General features: G+C 51.6%; 1 protein-coding gene across 1 annotated transcript in view; it reads left to right on the top strand.

Moving 5' to 3' along the window:
* DNAH10 (dynein axonemal heavy chain 10) overlaps positions 1-27,676 on the top strand; it is a 144,433-nt gene that overhangs the window by 105,720 nt on the left and 11,037 nt on the right. The window contains exons 52-65 of the mRNA XM_077747983.1: positions 2,859-3,030; positions 6,893-7,096; positions 7,717-7,797; positions 10,099-10,296; positions 10,812-10,973; positions 13,282-13,456; positions 18,851-19,032; positions 20,032-20,168; positions 21,292-21,509; positions 22,530-22,751; positions 22,993-23,140; positions 24,586-24,865; positions 25,512-25,741; positions 27,194-27,467. Coding sequence (XP_077604109.1) covers positions 2,859-3,030; positions 6,893-7,096; positions 7,717-7,797; positions 10,099-10,296; positions 10,812-10,973; positions 13,282-13,456; positions 18,851-19,032; positions 20,032-20,168; positions 21,292-21,509; positions 22,530-22,751; positions 22,993-23,140; positions 24,586-24,865; positions 25,512-25,741; positions 27,194-27,467 — 2,683 coding nt within the window. The remainder of the gene's footprint in view (positions 1-2,858; positions 3,031-6,892; positions 7,097-7,716; positions 7,798-10,098; positions 10,297-10,811; positions 10,974-13,281; positions 13,457-18,850; positions 19,033-20,031; positions 20,169-21,291; positions 21,510-22,529; positions 22,752-22,992; positions 23,141-24,585; positions 24,866-25,511; positions 25,742-27,193; positions 27,468-27,676) is intronic.

Below are 27,676 nucleotides of genomic sequence, written 5' to 3'. Positions count from 1 at the left end.
GTCAGTGAGTTGCTGGCTGCTCTGTGGGCACAGCCAGCCCACACGGTTCTGGGCCATTCTTAGACTCTCTTTCAAAAAAAAAAAAAAAATCCCCAACAACACTTGATTGAGATATAATTCACAGACCATATAATTCAGTGCTTTTTGGTATATTCATACATATATTCAACACAGTCCTGTGCCCCTTACCTATTACCCCTCTGTCTTTCTGCCCCTCATCCAGCCCTAAAACCCCCTAATGTACTTGCTGCCTCTGTAGGCATCTCTGTCCTGGACTCTCATGTAAATAGACTCAGAGAGTACACGGTCTTTTGTGAAGGCTTCTTACACTTAGCGTCCTGTTTTCAAGCTTCATCTACATGTCAGTGCTTGATTCCTTTCTGTGGCCAAATGGTGTTCTGGTGTGTAGACTGACCACGCTCTGCTTAGCCATTCATCTGTCAGCGGACAGGTGCCCGGCTTCCACCTTTTGGCCTTTGTGAATGTTCACGTCCAAGTTTCTGTGTCCTTGTGTGTTTTCATTTCTCTTGGAGACGCACCTCGGGGTGGAGTTGCTGGGCCTCGTGGCAGCTGTGTGTAATCATTTGGGAAACCGCCAGATCGTTTGCCAAAGCAACTGGAGCGTCGTGCGGTCCTGGGTGGGGGTGGGGGGCTTCTGTTCCGCCATGCCATCCTGAGAACCTTACCCTGAGCTCCTGCCAGGCCCATGGGCAGTGCGCTCACAGGAGCCTCTCAAAGTGGAGACGTGCGCTGGGCACTGGGGCTTAATTTGGAACACGAGTCATTTCCACAATCCACTTGTTTACTTTTGGTTTTGTGGCTTGTGCTTGAGGTGTCATATCCAAAAGATCATTGCCAAGGCCNGGGGGGGACAAGTTGGGGAGGGGCAGAGACAGAGGGGGCCAGAGGATCCTAAACAGGCTCTGTGCTGATAGCAGAGAGACCAGTGCGGGGCTCGTACTCACAAACTGTGAGATCATGACCTGAGCTGAAACTTAGAGTCAGACGCTTAACCCACTGAGCCCCCGGACGCCCCTGTGAGAACCCTTTATACAGAAGAGTGATCATGATTGGGTCAATGAATTCAGCTTGCAGTATAGACTTTTGTTTAAAGTATTTCTAAAAAGGAAAAAACAAATTTGGTTGATTTACCTTTCAGATCTGATAAAATATGTGATCACAAAGTAACTGCTTTACAGTCTTTGTTCATTTTCCCAGACAAGTTGCTTTCTTCTGCTGATCGGTCCCAGTCAATCTGACCCACTTTCCTCTGAGGCAGAGTCGTGCGTCCCGGCCTCAAGGAACGGCAGAGAGGACGTCTGAGGGACAGAGGAGGGGGCGACGCTGTGCTGGGCTGTCACTGCGCCCTGGGAAGTGGAGGGGAGGTTGGGTAGTGGGGTCACAGCGAGCTGTTCATGCCCAAGTGGTGTTAGAACTGTTGCGGGCGGGGCTCCGGGGGGCTCAGTCGGTTGAGCATCCAGCTCTTGATTTCAGCTCAGGTCATGATCTCACGGTTCGTGGGTTCCAGTCCTGCATCAGGCTCTGTGCTGACGACATGGAGTCTGCTTTGGACTCTCTGTCTCCTCTCTCTGTCCCTCCCCTGCTCACTCTCTATTCTCTCTCTCAAAATAAACTTAAAAAAAAAAAAAAGAATGCTGAGGGCAAGGGGGGAAGCTAAATCAGGGAGGATCAGTGGGGTCTGCAGGCGTCAGACGGAGCTGGAGCCACATATTTGGCTGGAAGTCATCCATGTTGCCTTGAGTGTGTGAGTGTGTGTGTGTGTGCGAGAGACAGAGAGAGAGAGAGAGAGAAGTGTGCTGAGTACCCATCGGGAACGTGCCTTTGCAGGCCCCTGTGAGTGGGACCGAGTGTGCGTGTGACCCGTGTGTGTGCGTGTGACCCCGTGTGTCTGCGTGCGTCGGGGCTGAGGCAGCAGACAAGGGGTGTTCGAGTTGCTCTAAGTCCCCCGAGCTGTTTCAGAATGAGGGTTGGCTGTTTGCAGTTCCGCTTCCCGGCCCTTGAGCCAAAGGAAATGAACGGAAAAGTTGCGCCTCATTTACATTTCTGTCTATTTCACGTGTAATGGGATTTTTAAATTTTAAGGATCTAAAATGGGTTCTTATTTAGTTTGTCTACACATCTTCCCACAGTCTAATTTTCTATGAACTTGCTGCTAGGATTGCATGCACACGTGACGGTTGTGCTTGTGTGTGTGTTGTGTGTGTTCCATTTTCCCTTTTCCTTGGTCGCTTGGACGCATCCCGTCCTCCGCTTCCTCCCTGCCGCCCTGTTCCTGGCTGCCCCCCACCCCCGCCCCGACTCCAGTGACTCATGTATCTTTGTAATGTTTGTTTATTTATTTTGAGAGAAAGAGAGAGAGCGTGTACAAGCATGAGCTGGGGAGGGGCAGAGAGGGAGAGAGAGAATCCCAAGCAGGCTCCCAGCTGTCCGCACAGAGCCAGACGCAGGGCTCGAAGTCACGAACCCGAGATTATGACCTGAAGTCAGACGCTTACCCACTGAGTCACCCAGGCGCCCCTCCAATGACTCCCTTAGCACCCGAAGGTGTCCTCGCCTCTGCCATACTCACGCAATCCCATCTGCACAGACCTGCATTCCCTGCACACTCTGTCACGCTCAACGCGTGTGCGAGCTCATTTGACACCAAGGAATGTCAGAGTTTTCTTCGTCCCGAGTTTCTCACTTAGCAGTGTTTGTGAAAATGGCCTGGGGCATCTGGCTTTGCGGTCACTCGTCCCCAGCAGACGGCCGCGCGACCCGGCGCTCTCCCCGTGCCGCCAGCCTGTGACCCTCGCAAGGACCCGGTGTCTCATGGATGCTGTGCTCCGTGTCGGCAGGTGTTTGAGATCCTCCTGAGCCGAGGCTACTCAGAGAACAATTTCCGGGAAGATCTGAAGAACCTTTATCTCAAACTCGGGACCGAGAACAAAATGATGATCTTCCTGTTCACGGACGCCCACGTGGCCGAGGAGGGCTTCCTGGAGCTGGTCAACAACATGCTGACATCAGGTACGCGGGCCGTGCCGTCTGGACGCTCAGCCAGGACGAGGGGCCGCTCTGCGGGGCCTGGCGGGTCACTCAGCGACAGGAGGCCATCCTCGGGGCAATGATGGGGTCTAGGCTTGTTTTCAGAGGTCCCCCTGGCTGCCCCGAGGGGTCTGGACAACAGGAAGGCGAGAGCAGGAGAGGGTGGTTGGTCTGGAGCTGCCGCGGAGGCTCAGGTGACAGATGACCTGGGTCTGGACGGTGGGGGGAGGGGGGTGCTGTGGGAATGGAGGGGAAGGGCCGATTCACGAGGTGGGGCCAACAGGACTCGTGGACGGGACGAGGGCGGGTCGGGGAGAGCGTGCCCAGGGCGGCTCCGGGTTTCAGGCCTGAGTGAGTGATGGGTGGTTCCGTTGCTGGGAGGGGGAGGGGACCAGATCGGGGCTTGTGCCACTGAGGGTGCGTGGAGGTTGTTACACTTACAAAAAAATTCAAGCTGGCTCTCAGGTAATGTATTAGTTTGCTAGTAGCACAAAATGGGTGGTTGAAAACCATTTCATTGATTCGATTTGATTTGATTCAATTCTAATAGGTTAGTTAATATACAGTGTAGTCTCCGTTGCAGGAGTAGAGCCCAGTGACCCCTCTCTTACGTATGACTCCCAGTGCTCGTCCCCACGAGTGCCACCCCCCCCAGTGCCCATTCCCCTGTAGCCCATCCTCCCCGCCCACCTCCCCACTGGCCACTCTCAGTTTGCTCTTTGTATTTAAGAGTCTCTTATGGTTTGCCTCCCTGTTTTTCTTACCTTTGCTTCCCTTCCCCTGTGTTCATCTGTTTTGTTTCTTAAACTCCACATATGAGTGAAGTCATATGATATTTGTCTTTCTCTGACTTATTTCACTTAGCACAATACACTCTAGTTCCATCCACTTTGTTGTAAATGGCAAGATTTCATTCTTTTTGATTGCTGAGTAATATTCCATTGTATATATTATCCATTCATCAGTCAATGGACATTTGGGTTCTTTCCATAATTTGGCTGTTATTGATGGTGTTGCTATAAACATTGGGGTGCATGTGCCCCTTTAAATCATCATTTTTGTATCTTTTGTATATATCTTTTGTATCTTTTGTATAAATACCTAGTAGTGCAATTGCTGGGTCGTAGGGTAGTTCTAATTTTAATTTTTTGAGGAACCTCCATACTGTTTTCCAGAGTAGCTGCACCAGTTTGCATTTTAAGGACCTCATTTTAACTTCATGACTTCTATAAACAACCTATTTCCAACTAAGGTCACATTCTGAGGTCCCGGGGACTTCAATGTATTTTTTAAGGAGGAATGCAATTTGATCCATAGCAGATTGGCACATGTAGAGATCTAGCTCTCAGATGTGGTTCCTAAAGCCTTGGAAATGGATGGGACCATCTGCGGGGAGAGTGTGAGAAATCAGGGGAGCCCAGGGCTGAGTTCAGGGAGAAGAGGGGGCAGCCGGAGGCTGAGATGGTAGAAGGGGAACCGGAAGCAAATTCCTCTTGATCTCTTGCACTACGCAAAGCTATGACTTAATCCCGGCAGAAGGACACAAAGCCCCATCAGCAGAGAGGAAGAGGCGCATGGGACAGAGTCTGGGGAGCCTGGCACAGGCTTCCAGAATGCTCTTCCAGGGCAGCCACATAGGACACGTTTAAGTCCTCCGGCATCTGATTGTGACAACACACTTGAAGTGTCGTCTCCCAGGGAAGCCCATTAGAGACTCAGCACCCAGGGTGTTTACTGGGAGCTGGTCATGTGGGCACCTGTTGCCTGGCAGCGACTGAAAATTCCAGATTTGCAGAAGGAAAGCAGGTGGTTCGCATGAGCCAAGCAGTTTGCCCAGACAGTTTAGGCATGGTGAGCCATTCTAATCCGTGAACGGAGTGGGAGCTCTCCCAAAGTCCACGTTCCCAGGCACCGACCGGGGGCCAACCCTGTGAGCAAGCCTTGGTGAGGAGAGCAGCCCCAGGCCAGCGGCGGCAGCGGCGTTCTGTGCGGGAGCCCAATAGACAGTTCATAAAAATGTACCATATGGTAGAAATACAGTCAGAAAAAGCCCAACTCGCCAGAGTCTGGCTACGTTCCTGTCCTGAGGGGGCTCTCTGTGCATCTCCCCATTGATTTACTTATTCCAGAATTCTCATCAGGCCAAAACCGTGGAGTGCCTCAGACTCCTGACCCCTCCCACGTTTTGTCCTGCTTCCTCTTTCATCTCTGGAACCCGTCCCTTCCCTTGCGCTCCCTTTACCGTCCACCAGAAACAGGCCCTCTTCGGGTCTGATCTTGACTCTTCACACATCTCTGTATCGATCTACCTGGTTCCTAATCCGCCACCTTCTGTGCACATCACCAGTTCCCTTTCACCAAAGCCTCTGATGCTCAGGGTCGCCGTGGAATGACATCTTTTTCTGCAGCCTGAGTTCCTCTCCCACCTTATTTCCCATCCTGCCTTGACATCATGCTCATGCCCNCTTTATCAGCCTCCACGGTTGCGAGCGACGGAAACTCAACTCAAATTGGCTTACCTAAAATTAAAGGGAGATGGAGTCAGTAGTGATTCACGAAACTGAAAAGGTCCAGGGGCATGTTTGGATTCAGGTGCTCAAAAGATAGCATTACGAATGGGTCTCCTCCCCCCCCCCCACCGCCCCATCTTGGCTTTACTGTTTTTCTCTTTTATTTGCATTTTTGGATTTTCCCAAAGTAATTAACAAACAAAAAACCGCACTAGACACTCAAGGCTTCGTCCTCCTTGGCTTAGCCTGGGTCAGTGAGATTCTTTCTCCAACATTTGTGGTCTGAGGGCTTGGCAGCACTGTCGTCGGCTGGCTCAGATCACGTGCCCATCCCTGAGTCGATCACTTTGGCTGGCTGACACAGGGTTCTGATTGGCTAGACCGCCCAGATGGCACACAGGCATAGAAGGATTGTGACTGATTCTCCCAAGGGAAAGAGTGACCTTTGCCGAGGAAGTGGGGATGGGCAGGGATGGAGGAAGTCCAGTCTAAAGTCCCAAGTGCCAAACTTCCTCCAAATTTTAGCCCCGGGGCCACACAGGGTCTCCCTCCCCTAAGAAGCCTCCTCCACGGTGGTAGCGTCATGCCTCCTGAATGCCCGGGGCACCTATGGCCCCCGCTCCGTACATGGCAGTTAGCACATGCTTACGTGGGTCCACATGAGACTTTCCACACACAGGGTGCAAACTCATGAGCCTGGGTATAACCGTCAGCCCTGTCGTCTTCTGTATCTGTAACCCCCTGCAGGACTGGGGTGTATTTTCTGTGAAAGCCGAGAGGGCTCGTGTGGGTCTCATTTAATAGCACCCCAAATGGTCAAGGTTACTTATTTTGTGAAGCCCTGACACTTGGCAGCAGAGTTTTTCATCCTGGGCCCTAATGACATCGGGGGCAGGGTAATTCCTAGTTGTGGGGCTGTCCTGAGCCTTACAGGCTGCTTGGCAGTGTCCCTTGCTTCTACCCACTAGATGCCATTAGCACCCCACCCCCCACACACATACGCTGGGGCGACCACAAATGCCTCTAGACATTGCCAAACGTGTCTTGGGGACACAGTTGTCCGTGGTTGAAGACAACTTTGCTTTGACGCTCACGATAGCCCTCCCAGGTAAGTGGGAGACGTTTATTCTTCCCGTTTCACCGATGAGGAGACTGAGGCGCAAAGGGGTTTATACCCGGTGTGAGAGTCTTGGGCCTCAGCGCTAGGACGCAAGCCCTGCTCCTCAGCCTTGTAATCGAGCGCTCTCCCAGTGATGCTGTGTCCCTTTCATTTCAGCGCCTAGAAGGGTGAGAACCCGGAGGCCGAAAAACCCATTTGTGTCTTTGTTTTCTAGGGATCGTACCTGCGCTTTTCCCAGAAGAGGAAAAGGAGTCTATCCTCAGTCAGATCGGACAAGAAGCTCTGAAGCAAGGGACGAGCCCGGCCAAGGAATCCGTGTGGCAGTACTTCGTGAACAAGAGTGCAAATAACCTGCACATTGTTCTGGGCATGTCGCCGGTGGGGGACACCCTGAGGACGCGGTGCAGAAATTTCCCAGGTGCCCCCGAGCTGAGCCTGCACATCCATTTCCCCCTTCGGCAGGGCCTTCCCAGCCGAGTGGGTCACGAGATGGTCCCTGGGCTGTAATGGGGTCCCTGCTGCGCAGGATGAGCCCCGCTCACAATTGCCAGCGGGCTCTCGGGCTGCCCGCGGTGGACGATGGCCTCCGACAGGAGGAAACGCTCACAGGCCCAGCTGCACGGCCGGTAGCGAGCTCTCTGGCCTCTTGCATTCGGAGCGTTCTGCCAGCCTCGGGGAAGGGCAGTAGCGAGGCCTCTGGAGCAGAAGTTCTGTCGGGGGAGGTGGTGCCGGCCCAGGGCCGTTTGTCAGTGCCCGGAGACGGTGTTGGCTGTCACGTCGGGTGGGGACGACTGCACTACTGACGTCTAGTTGATACAGGCCGGGGTCCTGCTACACTTTCTATGCCGCGCAGACGGCCCCACAACAGAGCGTCATTCCGCCCAAATGGCAGCCGTGCTGAGGTTGAGAATCTCTGCTTTGGGTGAACTACTCTGGGTTACGTCCAGCTCCTTCTCCAGCATGCTGGGTGCTGAAGACCGTGTCCGTGTCTGTGATCATCCCTTTCATTTCTTTCTTCTTTTCATCTCTTTTTTCAAGGTCTCGTAAACAACACGGGTATCGACTGGTTCATGCCGTGGCCCTCTCAAGCCCTGCATGCGGTCGCCAAGTCATTTCTAGGTACGTGGCAGCTGATGTGGGGGCCCCGTTAGTGATGTAACAAAATAACTTAGCACTTGTTTGACTTTGGGTTTCGGTCCGGTAGATCCCTTCACCGTTAACCCCCATGGCCACGAATGGCTTTTAAGTTTGTCAGTGTGGTTTTGGCTTATATTGTGTTTTGATTTAAAGAGATTTCAGGGGACTTACGAGGATAATTTAGGATCACATTGATCAGGTATTGTCCAAAGCAGGCGTTGGCACACCAGGGCCTCTGGGGCAGCGTGGCCCCCTGCTTGTTGTGGTGAATAAAGTGTGATTGGGACACTGACTCATTGGTTAATGGCCATGGTGTCTATGACTGCTTTTAGGCCACAACTGCAAAGCTGAGCAATTATAGGAGAGGCCATATGGCCCACGAAGCCTGAATATTTACTGTTCAGCTCCTTACAGGATAAGTGTGCTGTTTCCTGACCCAAAAGGAAGGACCTTGTAGAGGACTGATTATCGATCCACGCTGAATTTGCTCTGTAGTTTCAAACACCTAGGTCCTTGATTATTAAATTTTAATCTTCAAAATAAGAAAGCAAGGCAATTCATCTTCAGGGTCAATCTTTCTACCTGGACCTAACTTGAGCGGATTCCTGCCCAATGACACTGGGTGCCCCTGTAAATGGCTTCCACCTTATAAAAATGATTTCAGTAAATAGATAACTTGTCCCTTTATGCAGGGAGAGCTCCTATTTTTAATCAAAATGTAGGTTCATGGTTAAAGGGGCTAAGGGAATGGCTCCGTCCTGCTGGTGTGGCTCAGGGATCAGCAAGCTTTTTCTGGAAAGGACCAGAAGGTAAATATTTTCAGCTCCATGGGTCCTCCGTCTCCATTGCAGCTACTCAGCTCTGCCATTGTATCATGAAAGCAGTCATCGATGGTATGTAAGCGAACAGGTGTAGCTGTGTTCCAATAAAACTTTGTTTACAAAACCAGGCAGTGGGCTGGCTTTGTCCCACGTGGTTTGCCAACCTCCGCATACAAGCCGCCTCCCTGTGTTAGCGCTCAGGTTAGCGTTCGGTGATTCAGTGTCGTAAATAACGCCGCGTGGAATTTGCTGAGGGTTTTTTTCTTGGCAGAAAAAATGCACATTCTGCTTTGAGGTGAGTGTGTTTTGCCATCTGTTAGACAAGCCAAGGGATGTGATCTCAGCCCTGGAAGAGAGGATTGACTGTTTGAACAGACTTAAAGGAAGACCATCCTTGTGGCCAGTATGTGCTGGGATACAGCAGGGACCCTGGGTGCATTTCCTTCCTGAAATTCCAAGCCCCTCCCCGGACAGTGTCATAGCCATCCAGGGGACAGACCTTCCTACCGGCAGGGAAAGAGAAACTGCCAGAGCACAGATCAGTTTTGGGGTCCAGGAAAGCCACCAACCAAGTGACAGCTACTCTTTTGGTTTCTCTTTCTATTAAACATTTTTACATCAGGTTGCCTGGGTGGCTCAGTCGGTTAAGCATCCGACTCTTGATTTCGGCTCAGGTCGTGATCTCACAGTTCGGGAGATGGAGCCCCAAGCCGGGCTCTGCACTGACAGCGTGGAGCCTGCTTGGGATTCTCTCTCTCCCTCTCTCGGTGTCCCTCCCCTCCCCCATCTCTCAAAATAAGTAAATAAACTTTTAGAAAAGCACTTAAAAACATACTTTTATATCACTTTTTCAGCGTGGTATAACCTGAAATTTGCCGTTTTAGCCATTTTTAGGAGCAGAGTTGGTGGCATGAGGAACATTCCCACTGCTGTGCGGCCATCGTCACCCATCTCCAGGTCCCTCTTCGTCTTGTAAAACTGAAACTGTCTCCATAAAACACGACCTTCCTGTCCCCCCCACCCCCTGGTAACCCCCGTTCTACTTTCTGTCTCTGAATTGGCTGTTCTAGACACTTCGTATTAAGTCAAATCATGGAACGTTTGTCCTTTTGTGTCTGGCTTCTTGCACTCAGCATGCGTTTGAGGCTCATCCACATTGTGTCGTGTGTCAGGATTTCCTTTCTTTTTAGAACCGAGTAACCTTCCGCCGTGTGGACAGACCACGTTCCGTCCACTCATCCGTCTGTTGATGGACATGTGGGTCGCTTCCACTTTTGGCTGTTGTGAATAGTGCGGCTGTGAACATTGGCCTGTGTGAATCTCCTTAATCCACTTTTCAGGTCTTTCTGGGTGCGTGTCTCAGAGCAGAATTGCTAAGTCACAAGGAATTCTATGTTTAACTCTGGGAAACTCCCCTTTTCCATGTGTAAGAGGCATTTTTTTTCTGTTCCTTTCTCTTCAGGGACTAATCCGATGATCCCGGTGGAAAACATAGATGGTGTGGTAGAGCACGTTGTTTTGGTCCACGAGTCCGTGGGTGAATTCAGCAAACAATTTCTACAGAAACTGAGGCGTAGCAACTATGTAACTCCCAAAAACTACCTTGATTTTATTAACACATACTCAAAATTATTGGATGAGAAAACTCAGTATAACATAGGTAAGACTCGGAACGGGGTGGTGAATACGTAAGGATCCAAGTGCTGACTTTTTCTTTAAGCAGGTGTTTCTTAGCAAGACAGGGAATAATCAGGATTGAGGCGAAGTATAGCGTGCTCAGAGTTGCATCTCACAGTGCTGCTTCTGGGTGGGCAGAGGCCTGTCACGCTCTTATGTTTATTCATCAGTGTTGGGTCATGCACTTTGTAGCTCTGCGTTTTCACAGCTTAGAGATATTGTCTGATGGCAGCAACGTGCTCTGCTGGAAAGTGCTCTTGAAAATGCTCTGGCTCTGGCTATTGGCCACGTGAAGCACTGTTTTCAGAAATACACTCGTGTTGGCCAGTGCTGTCTCAGCGTGGCCGTGGAGGAGGCGATGCTTGACGTCTCCTGAAGATGAGTTTTTTCGGCTGAGCCCAAGTTGGGCGAATCACAGTGAGGCCGCGGCGTGCTTGCTGGGCGTGTTGGGAACGGCGCCCCCCCTTGGCGAGGAGCACAGGCCCTCTCTCTCCTCAGCTCAGTGCAAGCGTCTGGAAGGGGGGCTGGACAAGTTGAAGGAGGCCACCATCCAGCTGGATGAGCTGAACCAGAAGCTGGCCGAGCAGAAGGTGGTGCTGGCGGAGAAGTCGGCTGCCTGCGAGGCCCTGCTGCAGGAGATTGCCACCAACACGGCCATAGGTGAGTGTGGGCGCAGGGCCCCCCCCCAGATGGGCCAGGGGGACGTTCCCGTGAGGCCACGTGGAAGCCCACTGTTTGTCTCCGGAGCACCAGGAGCGTTCCTGTGTGTGGCCTTCGCGGGCCCCTCGTGCCCGTTGCCTGACGCACGGAGCTCACCCACAGTTATTCCAGCCCCTTCCACCCGGCCCAGCCCCGGGACCTCCTCCCTAAATACTTCCCCCGCCGATCCCTCTTCCCGGCACCCCGACCGTTCTGGTGGTTTCCACTCGGCTTTGCGGTTCTGACGGTTTCACAGCTGTGCCTTGCACCCTGCTTCCCATGCATTTGTCTTCCTGCTTCTCCAGCAAGAAACTCTGTCCCGGGACCGGGATCCTTCATAGTGTCAGGGCCCCTACGCGCTTTGCACGCTGTAGACGTTCAGTCAGCGCTTGCTTGTTGGCCGTGAAGATGAATGCCAAGAAAACGCCTCACTGGAAAATATTAGGGCATCCGGCCAACATTCAGTGTGCTTCTGGAACGCCCACTGTGTCGCTTCCCGAGGGCCATTTGGTGAAGCAAAGTCAGCACGAATTTCACAGGGCCCCAGGGCGCACAGGATTGCGACACACCAAGGCGGTGATGTGATGGGCATGGCTGTGACGCTCAGGTCCTTGGGCTCCGGTCCCAGCTGGGTGCCCTCAGACAGGTGGCAGTGTATTTGCTTCCTAGAGCTGCCCCAACAAATGACCACACCTGGGAGGCTTCAAACAACAGTTTACTGTCTCACAGTTCTAGAGACCAGAGTCTAAACTCAAGGTGTGGGCAGGGCCATGCTCCCTCCTTCCTTGCCTCTACTGGTTTGCTGGCATTTCCTTGGCTTGTAGGTTCATCTCAATGTCTGCCGCCACTGGCACATTCCCTCTTTCCTTCTAGGTCTCTGGGTCTCCCCATTGTCTTCTTTTTTTTCCTTTATTTTATTTTATTTTAATAGTTTATTGTTAAGTTGGTTTCCATATAACACCCAGTGCTCATCCCCACAAGTGCCCTCCTCCATGCCCATCACTCCCCTTCCCCCCCCCCCCACCATCTGCCCTCAGTTTGTTCTCGGCATTCAAGAGTCTCTCACGGTTTGCCTCCCTCCCTCTCCCCACTATTTTCCCCTTCTTCTCACTCAAAAATAAACTCAAAATGGATAAAGGAGCTGAATGTGAGACAGGAAACCATCAAAATCCTAGAGGCGGGGCGCCTGGGTGGCTTAGTCGGTTAAGCGTCCGACTTTCGCTTAGGTCATGATCTCGTGGTTTGTGGGTTCGAGCCCCACATCAGGCTCTGTGCTGACTGCCAGCTCAGAGCCTGGAGCCTGTTTCAGAGTCTGTGTCTCCCTCTCTCTCTGACCCTCCCCTGTTCACGCTGTCTCTCTCTATCCTAGAAATAAAATAAAAATATTTAAAAAGAAAATCCTAGAGGAGAAAGCCGGAAACAACCTCCTTGACGTCAGCCGCAGCAATTTCTTACTTGACACATCCCCAAAGGCAAGGGAATCAAGAGCAAAAATGAACTATTGGGACCTCATCAAGATTAAAAGCTCCCCATGGTCTTATAAGGATATAAGCCATAGGGTTTAGAGCCCACCCTAACCCAGTATGACCTCATGTAAACTAAGATTTACAAAGACCCTTTTTCCAAATAAGGTCACATTCTGGGGTTCCGGGTAGATGTGGACATTGGGGGGACCCTCTTCATTCCAGTACACCTACGACGAGCCAAACCGTGTCCTAAATGTTAGGATTACAGACCTTGGGGAGATGCCTACATTCTAGTGAGTGGAACCAGACAATCCAATCAGCCAATAATTAGATCAACTTCCAGATTTTGATCAGTGTCGTGGAGCAAATAGAGCAATGAGATTTAGGGTAATAGAGGGGGCAGGTCACCTAGGAGGGGTGGCTTTTGAGCTGGGCCTGAGTAGACACAGGAAAAGGTGATGAGGAGCAGAGAGATCTCAGCCAGACAGACAGGGAGGGTGGCCCTAGTGTCCTCGGCTAACACTGGCCACACAGGGTTGGGGGACGGTCCTGTGGGATGGAGTGCTGGGACACGGGCGGGCCAGTCAGAGTCAGAGCGGCTGTCCTGCCGTTAGAGACCTCATGCCCGATAGGATTTCTGTTCTAGCGGGAGCACCCAAGGCCGCCATTTTGGGCAAAGCTCATTAGATCCCCCGACAGCCCACCATTGACCTTGGAGGGATGTGTGCTGCTTTGTCTCAATGGTAGTGGGCCCCCCGCCCCCCATGCCCAGTAATTTCACTAGCCTCCCCTTCCTCCCATAGCCGAGGAAAAGAAGAAGCTTGCAGAAGAAAAAGCCATGGAGATAGAAGAACAAAACAAGATCATTGCAGTGGAGAAGGCCGAGGCCGAAACAGCCCTCGCTGAGGTCATGCCCATCCTGGAGGCTGCCAAGCTGGAGCTGCAGAAGCTGGACAAATCCGATGTGACTGAGATTAGGTAACCGATGGTGGTTTCCAAGTGTGCATGGCCGCCCGTATCAGTCCTGACAGCAGTTATGATAATCATGGCGGGAGTAGGCATTTATGGACCTATGTCACGTGCTGGCCACCATGCTAAGCACTTTCCATGGTGGGTACTGTTAGTACTGTTATTATCCTCCTTTGCAGATGAGGAAAGTGGGGCCCAGGTCAGTAAGGTGGCTCACCCTGGTCCCCCCAGCCAGAAGGTAGCAGAGCCTATTGACTTCGGACCCAGGCTGACTCGCAAAAAGGGACTGAGTTCCTGAGCGGGATGTGTGGGGGGAGGTGGAGCTCTGTAAGCCAATGCTCTTCCCTGGAAACACGACACAAGTGTCTGTTTAGGGCACTTGCCACAGGGGGCCAGAGCCCTGCTGAACATAGCTTGACGAAGATGTGCTGCCAGCTGAGAGTCGACCGGGGAAGGCTCTGATCCATTTGTGGCCAGATGGGCTTGTGAGGGTGGGAGAGTGGCTCTTCATTGTGGCTCCTGGACATCAGCAGATCAGTTTGTGAAATGCCTGCATCCCCCGCAGCCAGAGGCCTTCCAGGGAAAGGGGTCTGGTGTGGGGCCGGTGGGTGAGCATGGGCTCCCTGGGGCGCCGGTAATGGGTCTTGCTGATAAATTTCGCACTGAGACTGAAGCCGGGAAGGAACACGCCCCGTCTGCCAGCCTCGCTGCTTGCGCCGCCCGGCCCCACACTCCTCTCCTTCTGGTCCAGGACCCTCTGCTCTCTGCTCTCTCCCCATCACGTCCTTACTTTCAGAAAGGGTTGGGGTCCTCTGGCCCCACAGCCAGGTCTCCTGTGAGAGACGCCTGTTTCCAAGTCAGTGGTTGCCTTTGCATCTTGGGCTCCCGGCAGAACGATGTTCGTTCTCTGTGCTCCTCTCCCTTCCTGAGGGCTGAGCGGCCTTCCTCGTCAAAGGCTGGGCCCTTGTCGTTTGCTTAGTAGTGAAACACGTGGACTTGAAGCATGTCCAGCTCGTCCCAGGGCAGGGGACCTAAGCAGGTCTCTGGAGGTCACCTGCGGCGGCTGCTGTTGGCAGAGGTCGTTAATTCCGCTTTGCAAAGGGTGGTTGAATGAACGTGTAAGGACGGACGTTGCAGGATTGCGTCGTACGCGGCAGAAGTTCAGGCGGAGGTGCCCGAACAGAGCAGAAGCGCACACCAAGCTGAGTCGTAGGACAGACCGTCAGCGTCTGTGTTTTCGGGGGAAATCGCCAACCACCAGGTGTACACGTTTTGGGTGCCACTCCCAGGTCAGCAGCATAACGTGCTGTGAGAGCAGGGAGCGGGGAAGGAGTTTTGAAGGGGATTATTTGGAGAAATGGGGCTGTGAGTACCCGGCTCGACCCGAGGGGGAGGGGGAGCCGGGCCTTCTGCAGAACGAAGTGGAGAGCTTGCTGTGTGTCCCCTGCGGCTAGCACGACGTGCCGTATCACGCCTGAGACAGGTGTGAGCAGAGTGCTCAGCTCATTCCTGAGGAAGTGAAAGTGGCCAATGACCTAAAGGAAATAATTTCTAAAAATGTAATGATCAGAGTAGGGAATAGGTTCATGCATGGCTCTGCCCCTTAGGGGATGTGTGACCTTAGGCAAGTCACCCAACCTCTCTGTGCTGCAGTGTCCTCATTTGTAAGGTGTGGATGATGATAATTGTCCCCATGGCTTCAGGGCTGTTGTGAGGACCGATTGACCAGTTATGTGAAGAGCTCTCAGGACTGGGTTGACCACACAGTCAGTGTCAAGTGAACATTAGCTAGGATGGCTCTGACACCTAAATGACGTGTGAAAGTCCCCTCCCAACTGACCCATCAGCTTAGACCCCCTCCCCCTCCCCCCATGACAGGTAGCACTGCCTGTTGGTTTTCACACGTCCATCAGAGGGTTTTATGCACGGTCACAGCAACCACGTGTACAAGTGTCTCTTCAGTTCCGGACTTTAGATTTTAAAAGCAGAACAAGGGATGCCTGTGTATTTTTTTCCTTCTTTTCTGGGTGTGTAAATGGTCATATACTGTACACATTTTTCTGTACCTTGTGTTGTCCACTGAACAATGCATCTTGGAGACGTTTTGCATGTCAATATGTGATGAACTTCCCCAATACTTAAAATGAGTGCATCCCATTCCATTGTATGGCTGTGTTACCATCGATTTAAACAGCCCCAGTATTTGAATCTTTAGCTTGTTGCCAGTCTTTTCGCCTTTACAACTGTGTGGCAAAGAATAGCGCCGACCACACTTCCTTGTGCAGCCGGGCAAGTTGGCTGGAAGGATACATTTCCAGAAGTGGAACTGCCGAGTCCAAGGGTGTGTGCGTTTATAACGTCTATAGCTGTTATTTAGTGCTCTCCCTGGGGGTAGAGCCAATTTGCACTCCACTGGCAGACAATTCGTGGGAGTGCCTGCTTTTTCGTAGCCTCACCAACAGAGAGCATCATTACGCATTTGAATTTTTACTTGTTTTGTAGATGAAAAATGGTATTTGTGTAGTTTTAATGTACATTCCCCTTATTGTGAGTGAGGCTGGCCTTTTATGTGAAAAATGTGTGTGAGGTTCGTGTGTATTTCCTTTTCTGTGAACTGTTTCTATGCTTTGCCCATTTATTTGTTGTTGTTGTTGTTGCTTCTTTTCTCATCCATTTTCAGTGGATTTTTATGTAATAGGGAGGTGATGTGAGTTGCAGATATTTTCCCCAGTGGTTCATTGGCCATTTGACTTTGCTTATGAGGTTTGTGTGTGTTTTGTGTTTGCTGTGCATAAGATTTTTATGCGGCAGATTTCAGCAATGTTTTATTTTGTGGGTTTGGGATATTATGTCATCCTCAAAAGGGCTTAGAATGGAAAGATTATAAAACAACTTCCCCATGATTTCTTCCTGTGCATTTACAGTTTGATTCTTTATGGTTAAATAGTTGATCTTTTGGGGATTTTTCCTGGGGTTCAGTGCAAACCCAGTGGATCCAATTTTATTTTTATCCAAATTTATTTTTTCCAGATGGCTATAATCTGGCTCTCTTTAGGTCGTTTGGATGTCAAGTGTGGTGAGCCAGCACTTACATCTTGACAATTTCATAATCCTTTGATTATGCTTTAAACAGCACTTTCTTTCTACAAGGCTCAATCCCCTTTGTAGAAATCATCAGATGTTAAGGCAAGAAGATTTGGAGTCATGAAGATTAGAAGTGGATGTTCCTCCATAGTATAAAAAGCTCCCTTTGTTACCGGCTTGTGGTTTTACCTTTCTGCCTTCCATTCATTCGGGAGTCTTTGGGTGCCTACCACCTACCCAGTGACCCTGCACGGCACTGGGGCTGAGCTGGGTCTTCACTGCGTTCAGCTGACACTCGGGGAGGCACGGGTGTTGGTGCTGGGGCCCCACACGTACAGTAAGGTCACCCAGGAGAAGGTTAGGATGGGAAAGTCTTTGCTGCTATGACTGTGGAAAACGGGGGTAACCTGACCTAGTCTGGCGGGTGGGTAGTCAGGGAAGGTGTTCCCCGGAAGTGACATATAAACTGAGACGTGACGAGAGAAGAGGGACTCAACAGCTGTAGGATAGAGGCTGGAGGGGGACCCTCTCTGAGACTGGAAGGAGCTTGGCCTGAGGGAAAAGCAGAGACAGTCGGAGTGTCTGGGTTAGAGGGAGGGAAGGGAGAGAGTCGGGTTTGTGATGATTCTTCCCCTCCGGGGAGCGTGGCATCGTCGTCATCTCTCACCCGAGTTTCTTTTGTGATCGGAGAAAAGAATCAAATGAAACAGGAATGTTTCTATTTCCCAGACGGACCTCAGGATTACTAACACCTCAGTTACCGTGTGTTACGACAGCGATGTGTTCTGTATAAACAAGGTTGCAGGGACCAGTGTTGTAAGCTGACAGCAGAGAACTTCACTTTCATAGACTCACAGGGTTTCCGAGTGGGAAGGTCTGGTTCTGCTTCGTCATTTTACAGATGGGAAAACTGAGAACTCTGGGTGGTTTATAAGTTGCCCAAGGACTCAGGATCCTCCACCGAGGCCAGGGCTCTTTCTGTCATGTATCTGAAAACATCTCCCTGATCCTTTCCTTCTCGGATTAGTCAAAGACCAGTGGCCTGGGCCTGGCCTTCGTCAACCGTGAAGGAAACCTTTTAAAGGCAGTTGACAGCGTTGCCTGCTTTCGTAAGCACCTAGTGCCGGTGTAATTGAACCTTTCCCTGGTGACTCAGGACCATTACTTTAATCATCGGTCTCTGTGCTGGAGTCATTGCCCTGGCTTGTCCTTACCCTGCGTGGCTCCTTCTCTCCTCTCTTGTCCGCACGCGAGGAGGGGGGGTCCTGGGGCTGGGATGGGTGGGGCGTGTGCCCAGTATAGACCGTCCCCACAGTGCTGTGCTGGTCGAGTCGTTCTCGCTCTCTCGCTCCCTCCCGCCCTCCTTCTCGCCTCTGGATCACCCAGGCCCCTTGCTGGAATGGCTGGGCTCCTGCCTCCCTTCCCCCCAGGCTGCCCTCTCCCTTTCTGGGGCCTCTGTTATCTCTACTCTTCTCTCTCCCTTTTCCTTCCCTCCCTTTGCCTTTTATTCATCATTTTCCTGATGCTTCTGTCTCTCTTCACAGTTTGGGTGTCTGCACAGCTCATCTGGGTTGTAGACACTGCCCAGCAGCAGGCCACCAAGCGGTCCCCCCGGGTCCATTTAATGTGCCACCTGTTTCTTCCCAGGTCTTTGTGCTGCCGTGCTGTCTCCTGCTTCTTTGGGTCTTGTTCCTGAGGGTTGAGGGCTCTGGACATCTGAGTGTTGGCTCAGAAGAGTGGTGGTCAGGTCTCATCAAAGACCAAGGAAACGGAGTGATCTAGCCTGGGAGGAGCCCGGGATGTGGGGACCCCAGACCCCACCGGCTGTGTGAACATAGGCAGGCTGTGTGAAATTCTGAGCCCTGTTTCTTCATCAAGTAAACGGAAAATAGGATGATGATGGGGGGGAGGAGGAGGAGGATGGCAATGACAGTGGCTAAGCTGTAAAGTCTAAGGAGCCCCACCCTGGGGTATAATTAGAAGCCCAGATTCTCAGGCTCCACCCTGACCTACTGACTCAGATGCTTGTGGCCTGGGTTTGCATTTTAAATGACACCCACCCCCGTGATTCTGATGCCATCAGGTCCTGGGAGCCTGATCTGGCACCTGATGGATGAGACCAGTCCCTGCTGTGGAGAAGCTGACCTGAGGAGCCCAAGTCCGTGTTGGGACGTGGCTTCTCTGGCTTCCATGTAATGTCACCTCTAAGAAATGACTCTGGGTTGAGCCATTTTTTTTTTTTTTTTCTGGAAATCTCATTTAGGCTAGATCCTGGCCACCTCCTGGGTCTGATTCACATATGTCTTTGTTTCTCGCCAGGTCCTTTGCTAAGCCCCCCAAACAGGTGCAAACGGTGTGTGAGTGCATCCTCATCATGAAGGGGTACAAGGAACTCAACTGGAAAACTGCCAAAGGCATGATGTCTGACCCTAATTTCCTGAGGTCTCTGATGGAGATTGATTTTGATTCGATTACCCAGAGCCAAGTCAAAAATATTAGAGGTGAGGGTAGACAAAGGTAGGAATAGCCAGGGTTGATCTCAGTTTGGCATCTCAGTCTTGGGAGTAGGGATGGAGAGCAAGGAGGGAGTAGGCTGAATGACTGTTCCCAGAGGAAGATGGCAGCACTGTTGGGTGACACGGAAAGCCTGGGTGCAGGATGGGCAGTAGCAGCCGATGCCATCTGAATGTTTGACAGCAATCACTCTTGTGCTCCCCCTTTGGAAACAGGACCTTCTGACTGAATCCAGTCTGGCCTTGTCTTCTGGGCATCTTGTCCATTAGGCATGGTGGTGCAAGAGATGGTCTAACCTTGACTTTTTCCCTTGCACTTTTTGCCAGTATAATGTCTTCTGTAGATCCCTGGGAGATGGGTGAGGAGGGGTTGGCACCACTCACAGCCAGCCTTTCTGTCCTCAATTATAGAATGCCCACATTCCCCTTGAACTTGATTCCTGAACTGCCTAGATGTTTAGCCAGTGGGAATGAGGTTAGTCTTTGCAAAAGACCATTCAGGTTCATAGTGTCACTGTTTATTTTCATGGTTTGTTCAGAACGTTATTGTCAAATGCCTTTTCTCAGCTCCTCAGTAACAAAACCAAATGAAACACAAAGGATAACAACAACTGCAAAAACCCAAGGACCTCCCTTTACCTGAATATTGGCTGGGTGGGTCGCCATTCATGTGAAATTATTCCCGGGGTGAGGGTGCGGGTAGAGGTGATGGTGACCTGTCATGGCCTATGAATCCCAGCTAGCTGCCTGCTCTGAGCCACTTTGATGCACAGTTGGGGGTCCCCATGGACACCCCGGGTCCTGATGTCACATGGAAGTGCCTGGATGTCCTGGGTGGCAGTAACATGTGCCCCTCACTCACACCTTAATCATCCACCTACACAAAACTCATTTATTGACACTTGTCCATAAGCAATTTATTTCCCATTTTACTTTCCCAAGATGAGGCTTGTCACTCATTGAAATCATTGCATCTTTGACCATTAGGTCTCTTGAAGACTCTCAATACCACAATTGAAGAAATGGAAGCTGTGAGCAAAGCAGGCTTGGGGATGCTGAAGTTTGTGGAAGCTGTAATGGGCTACTGTGACGTTTTCAGAGAAATCAAACCCAAAAGAGAGAAGGTATTGTCCATGTGTGAGACCTAAACACTGCTGCCAAGGGAGCCATCTGGAGTCACATTTAATATGTCCACAGCTTTGCTGGAAACATTCTGACAGGGTTCTGATTTTAAATCGCATAAACATTCCCCTGCCCCCCCAGCACTAGTAAATGATAACCCTGAATTATAACTCTCCTCCAGACGGTATGAACTGGCAGAACCAAAGTCTGGAAAATTTTCAAATTTTGCGTGTAAAGAGTAGGATAAATGGGTAAAAATTGTCCTCTATGGCTAAAGCAGGATTCTCAGCTTTGGTGCTCTTGACATTCGGGCTGGACAGTTCTCCATGGTGGGGGCCGTCCTGTGCACTGTACGATGTTTAGCAGCATCCCTGGCCTCTACCCACTGGGTGCCATTGTCCCTACCCCTGAGTTTTGACAACTAAAAATGACTCCAGACGTTGCCATATGTCCTCTTGGGGGGGGGTAACATCACTGTGTCAGAAAACACAATACAAAGAGAGTTACAAGGTTGATTCGATCATTTTGAGACCTATTTTCTTAAAAATTTTTAAACGTTTATTTATTTTTGAGAGAGAGACCGAACACGAGTGGGGGAAGGGCAGAGAGGGAGACACAGTCTGAAACAGGCTCCAGGCTCTGAGCTGTCAGCACAGAGCCCAACGCAGGGCTTGAACTCATAAACCGTGAGATCATGACCTGAGCTGAAGCCGTTCGCTCAACCGACTGAGCCACCCAGGCGTCCAAGACCCATTTTGACGTTGCTTTATAACTCAGAATTTTGTTGTTCAGAAAACTTAGAAGTGGGCATGAGATCAGTATTGTTTTCAGTGCATCCTTTTGAGTCTTTGACTTAGACCCACAGTGTCAGTCTCTGTACATACGGAAATTAAGCCATCTGCTGATGTGGATGGATGACCTTTTCCCAATGGGATTAGAGCTCATGCAGCAAACCGTTGAAGAGGTGACTAAGAAGCCGAGTACCTCAGCAGGATGTAAGGCGGCCCCAAAGAGTATGAACAGCATTAGAAACGCAGTGTGGACGTAAGCCCACGGGTGACACTGCTTCATTGCTGCCTCACCACGGTCCCTTTCCCCACCGTTCTGTGAACTGTCTTCACATAGGTGGCCAGGCTGGAGCGGAACTTTTACCTCACTAAACGTGAACTAGAAAGGATCCAGAATGAGCTGGCAGCGATCCAGAGTGAACTGGAGGCTCTGGGGGCCAAATACGAGGCAGCCATTCTGGAGAAGCAGAAGCTACAAGAAGAAGCCGAAATCATGGAGAGACGGCTGATCGCCGCCGACAAGCTCATCTCGGGGCTGGGCTCTGAGAACACGAGGTCAGCAGCGGACGCCGGCTCCACGGGAGCTCTGAGGCTCTGGTCCGCGCGGGCGCCGTCGGCGCCATTTCTCGCCGTGCGGCTTGCTGCACTTTTATCTCAAAACTGTGTGGGGAAGTTCTGATTTTACTATTATCACGTGTAGGGTGGCTGATGCCATTTTACACATTCTGTGGTTTATTAAATCATCATGAAGGGTTAAGGAGGCAGCGCAGCTGTGGAGACAGGCCCGGTGGCCTCTGGCAAAGTGCCCTCTGTCCTGGGAATGTTTACTTCTTAGTGACCTTTAAGGCGCTTAGTGGGCGCCTCCGGGGTGGGTCTGGAGGAGGAGCCCACCTCTGTTGCCAGACAGATGTCTTCTAAGGGCTCCTGCGTCCTTCCTGCTCAGTCCTGAGCTTCAAGTTTAAGCAGGTGGGGCTGTTGGATGCCTCGGGGCAAGGCCGTTTGGCCAGAGCTACTTTGATAGTAGTTTCTAATCTGACACCTATAAAAGGGATATGGAAAACACGAGAAAAATACTGTTTGCTTGTAGGAAACAAACCATTTTCAGTATTTCTAAAACCTAGAAGACTTTGGCCATCTACCAGAAGAGGCCAAATGAAACATCTACTTCCTTTCATCTTGGGTGGAATTTTGTCACCAAGCAGGACCAGAGCTCATGGGTTCTGCTGGGCGTGTCTCTAAGTTACTGACTAAATAGTTTGGAAACAACATGGTTACTACTTGATAAATAGCTTGGAGACTAGATGCATCCCGCAAATACTCATCCAGCCCCCCAGTTAGATGCTAGGTTCTGCTGAGCCCTGCAGTTGAACAAAGCCTTCCAAAACACTGGGCTCACTAGGGTAGGGTGTTGCACAGTGACCTGGCGGTCTTTGTCTCTAAAAGAAGAGAATGTCTCCCGCGATGTTGCCTTCTGGCTAGCCCCGTTAGCAACGTGTCAAGGCGGTTCTTCTAGAATGTTCCTTTCGAATGTGCCAGAAGGTAATGGCTTACTGTAGCCCCTGTCCCCGGTGCCAGGTGGCTGAACGACCTGGATGAGCTGATGCACCGGCGGGTGAAGCTGCTGGGCGACTGCCTGCTTTGCGCCGCCTTCCTGAGCTATGAGGGCGCGTTCACGTGGGAGTTCCGTGACCAGATGGTCAACCAAGTCTGGCAGAATGATATCCTGGAGCGGGAGATTCCCCTGAGCCAGCCCTTCCGGTTAGAAAGCCTGCTCACGGACGATGTGGAGATCAGCAGGTGTGTGTGACCCGGAGCACGAGGGTGCCTGGGGTGGCGGTGGGGGTCCGTGTGGACGTCCCCCCGTCAGGGCACGGCACGCTGCTTCCTGACTGCACGGAAAATCCAGCCACCTGGACCCTGCGGGGCGTTGAGCAGCCTGCGATTGGTAGACTGTTCTGGAAGGCCAGGCCTACCACCCTTAGCACTTGGTTACAACTTGGCCAAGAAAAATAGATTTCCCTGTTACTGTCCCTTCCAGGTGGGGATCTCAGGGACTGCCCCCCGATGAGCTCTCGGTTCAGAATGGCATTCTTACCACTCGGGCCAGCCGGTTCCCCCTTTGCATCGACCCCCAGCAACAGGCCCTCAACTGGATAAAGAGAAAAGAGGAGAAAAATAATCTGCGGGTATGGCCAGCCCCTCCCAGGGTGANCTGACAGCCCTGGGGGCCCCAGCAACGCTGAAGCATCACCGTCCTGAACCCCCAGCCGGGCCCGCTGCCCCCCTGCCCGCCCGTCGAGTGTGTGAGGGCACAACCTGCCTGGGGCTTTGCTTGCTTACCTGTGCGCAGTCTCAGCCGTGAGGAGCTCAAGGGTGGAGATCTCTGTGCCCCCTACCCATCCAGGGCTTAGATGGTCATTTTTTTTTCTTTTCCTGGAAGGGAGGAAAGATATTTCAGTATCTTTTGATTGAGATATAATTCACATATTGTAAAATTCACCGTGAAGCAAACACTTCCGTGGTTTCCAGNNNNCCCCCCCGCCGCTCCTCACCCCTGGTCACCATGGATGTATTTTATAGGTTTGCCTCTTGTAGACATTTCACATCAGTGGGATCATAGATGTGGCCTTTTGTGTTTGGCTTTTTCCCCTCAGCGTCACGTCTTCAAGCAGGTGTCTGTGCGTCCTTCCTTTTTATTGACGGATAACATTCTGTTGCATGGACAGACCACACCTGACCATCCATTTATCCATTGATGGACATCTGGATTGTTTGTGCTTTTGGGCCAGTATGAATAATGCCCCTGTGAACACTCATGTGCAGGGTTTTTTTCCTTCCTTTTTTGCTGGGCCTAAGTGTTCAGTCGCCCTGGGTGCAACTCCTGGGGCCCAGGCGCTTTTTGCTGAGCTAATTAGCAAATTCATATTTTCATTTTTACTATTTCCTTATTTTTTTCCTGGTCCTTGCTCCTAAGTATGTATATGCTATTGGGGGGTGGGGGTGAAGTCTGCCTCTGAGATACACACGCAGCTATGGTGAGGCAAGTATTATTATTATTATTATTATTTTAATGTTTATTTTTGAGAGAGAGAGGGAGAGAGAGGGAGAGTCAGCAGGGGCAGAGAGAGAGGGAGACACAGAATCCGAAGCAGCTCCAGGCTCTGAGCTGTCAGCACAGAGCCCGATGTAGGAGTCTTAAAGGGGGAGGGTTCTAGTTTAGGGGAGGGAGGGAAGGCAGGTTAATGAACATAATGAAAGGAGGTGGAGGGAAAGGGAGAGGGAAGCTCTGGGGCTGGAAGAGAGGAAGAGTTTTCCCAGACATTTTGAGGAAAGAGATATTGAAGCCATCATGAGGTTGGAGGGAGGTGAAGAAAAGAGGCGAGAAAAAGAAACATTTCTGCTGATTGTGTTTGGATGCTCTTGCGGTCTTCTGTGAGATGTAAGGAAAACTCTCCTGATAACTTTGGGCTGCTCATGGGTTTCTGGCTTCCGCGGGTCTCACACTTTGCTTCCCTCTGGTCCCCCTGCGAGGCACTCCAGTGGAGCATGTCCACTCCCCGCTCTGAAGGCGAAGATGCTCCCTGCACACGTGCCGAGGGCACGGCTCTCAACGCCTGCCTCCGTCTTGCAGGTTGCTTCCTTCAATGACCCTGACTTCCTCAAGCAGCTGGAAATGGCCATAAAGTACGGGACTCCCTTCCTGTTCCACGATGTGGATGAGTACATCGATCCTGTGATTGACAACGTCTTAGAAAAGAACATCAAATTCTCCCAAGGACGGCAGTTTATCATACTGGGGGATAAGGAAGTAGATTACGACTCAAATTTCAGACTGTACCTAAACACCAAGCTGGCCAATCCCAGATACAGCCCGTCTGTGTTTGGGAAAGCCATGGTCATCAACTACACTGGTAAGGAGGTACAGAGCCTCAGTGGCAAATTAGGGCACTTACCACGGAGACCACAGTTGGGGATCAGGGCTTTCAGCATTTCGTTTGGTGACCCCAGGTCATTTGCTCCTAGCCGTATCGTAACTGGCCAGTTCTTAATGATGAAGGTTTGGGCACCCCTAGGAAGGCAGTGGGGTACATGTGTTGGGATGTGCTGAGTCTGGACCCAGGGCCCAGGTGCCATGCCCACAGTGGGGAGATACCCTGTTGTGCTGGGGCTGGAAGTTATTCTGTTTGTGCGCTGAAATATGTGGCATGATCTTGGATTTCCGCCCTGTCTCTCGACTGAGTTCTGTTCGGGATTGAATGTCATTTCTCACATTTTCTCGGGCTGGCCTGCACCTGCTTAAATACGTTAACTAGACTGGGTGTGCTCTTCACTCGGGTGCCCCCCAGTATTTATTCTGGGGCCTCCACACTCTTGTCACCCACAGGAGTGGAGCAGCGTCTCTGTGTTGTTCTGACAGTTTTGACCTGTGGCTTTAGGGTGACAGCAGGGCCGAGTCCTCGAGTTCCTGGCTCAGCCTCAGCCTGCCCCGGGCACAAGCGTGTGGCAGGCGAGGAGCCGGGGCGCCCAGCAGTGATGGCCTCCCCTTGCCCCCCGCAGTCACGCTGAAGGGGCTCGAGGACCAGCTGCTGAGCGTGCTGGTGGCCTACGAGAGGCACGAGCTGGAGGAGCAGCGGGAGCACCTCATCCAGGAGACGAGTGAGAACAAGAACCTGCTGAAGGACCTGGAAGACTCCCTCCTTCGGGAACTGGCAACCTCCACGGGGAACATGCTGGACAACGTGGAGCTGGTGCATACCCTGGAGGAGACCAAGTCCAAAGCCATGGAGGTACAAACTGCAGGGAAATGCACTGAACTGGACGCGAGATGGGGCCGGGGTCCTGGATGCCCTTGGAGGTGCCCAAGGAGAAAGGAGAAAAGGAGAAATTTCTCCAAAGGAGAAAATTGGACTCTATGATCTCAGGGACTCATTCCTGGGTCTTCAAAGCCAAGGCATTGGGAGGAGGGTGCGGGAGGGGGGGTGCCCACCTGTGCTCTCATCAGATTTGGGCTCTTAGTCACCTGAGGGTTTGCAGGATGAGAACAGACCACCTCTATTGGGGTGTGCCATGGGAAAGGGGAGCCCTAGACGTGTCCCCAGGGACCCTTGTGCATCAGGTCAGCCTCTTCAGGTGACAGTGATAGAAAACCCAGCCTACTTGGCTTAAGTCAAAAGGGCATTTATTAGCTTAGGAAACAGAAAGTCCAGGGATGGCTTCAGGCAGGCCTGGATCCAGGACTCCAAGCAGGTCATTAGGACTCCGTTTCTCTCCATGTCTGGGCTGAGCCTTTTGTTGGGTTGGCTCCATTCTCTGCCTCCCCGGGAGCCAAGATCCCCTCCCCTCACTGTTACCAGATGGGTGTGGCCTCATGTCCCCTCAGGGTCGGGCCCAAAAGAAAGAGTGAGAATCTTTACCTGTCCCTAATCATGAAGGTTCCCCAGAGTCATTTAAGTCACGTCCCCCGCCCCAGACCGGTCCCACAGCCTGGGGCTGCTGTGTGTGGCCTGGTCGGGCCTGGGTCACCTGCCCCTCTTCTGGGATTGAGGTGTACCCCACGTTTGGAATGAAGGACAGTAGAGTCTCTAAGAGTCTCTGAGTTCAAGTTATTAGAAGTGGCTCAGTCAGTTAAGCATCTGACTTCAGCTCAGGTCATGATCTCGCAGTTCGTGGGTTCAAGCCCTGCGTCGGGCTCTGTGCTGACAGCTCGGAGCCTGGAGCCTGCTTTGGATTCTGTGTCTCCCTCTCTGGCCCTTCCCTACTCGTGCTCCCTCGCTCACTCTCTCAAATATTTAAAAACATTAGAAGAATCGGGGCTTCCAGCCACAGGCATCCAGGCCGTGCTCTCCAAGCCCCTGGGGGTGCTGCATGGCTTTCCTTGCTGCCCGTTCTCTGCATCCCTTAATTTTTCTTTTCTTTTCTTTTCTTTTCTTTTTTCTTTTCTCTTTTCTTTTCTAAGGTTTATTTATTTACTTTGAGAGAGAGAAAGAGAGAGTGAGTGAGCATGCACATGAATAGGGGAGGGGCAGAGAAAGAGGGGCATTGTCAGCGCAGAGCTGGATGCAGGGCTCAAACTCAAAAACCAAGAAATCATGACCGGAGCCGAAATCAGGAGTTGGACACTTAACCGACGGAGCACCCAGGCGCCCCATGCATCCCTCACTTTCTTGCCCATCTCGTAAGTCATCCTGGTGTGGGTGCCAGTCTCCTTGTTTCCATGGTGATGCACACCTTTTCTTTAGGTATCGGAGAAGCTCAAGATGGCAGAGAAGACAGCCTTGGACATTGACAGGCTGAGGGATGGCTACCGGCCGGCTGCCAGGAGGGGGGCCATCCTGTTCTTCGTGCTGTCTGAGATGGCCCTCGTGAACGCCATGTACCAGTACTCCCTCATTGCCTTCCTGGACGTTTTTGGCTTGTCACTTAAGAAGTCGCTGCCCGATTCCATTCTCATGAAGCGACTAAGGAACATTATGGACACACTGACCTTCAACATCTATAACTATGGCTGCACAGGTGAGCGCCTCTCTGCACCGATTAGGACAGATGCGCTCTGTGTGTGTGCCCCTCTGGCATCTGTGTGTCCGGATCCCTTCTGCGGAGGACGCGAGGCAGATTGGATCAGAGCCCACCCTCAAAACAGCCTCGGTTTAACTGCAGCTCTGTAAAGACTCCATCTCCAAACACAGTCCTGTTCTGAGACACTGGGGTTAGAATGTCAATAT

Source organism: Crocuta crocuta, unplaced genomic scaffold (genome assembly GCF_008692635.1).
Source record: "Crocuta crocuta isolate KB4526 unplaced genomic scaffold, BGI_CrCroc_1.0 scaffold29, whole genome shotgun sequence".
NCBI lineage: Eukaryota > Metazoa > Chordata > Mammalia > Carnivora > Hyaenidae > Crocuta > Crocuta crocuta.
This window is presented reverse-complemented; position numbering and strand designations above follow the sequence as displayed.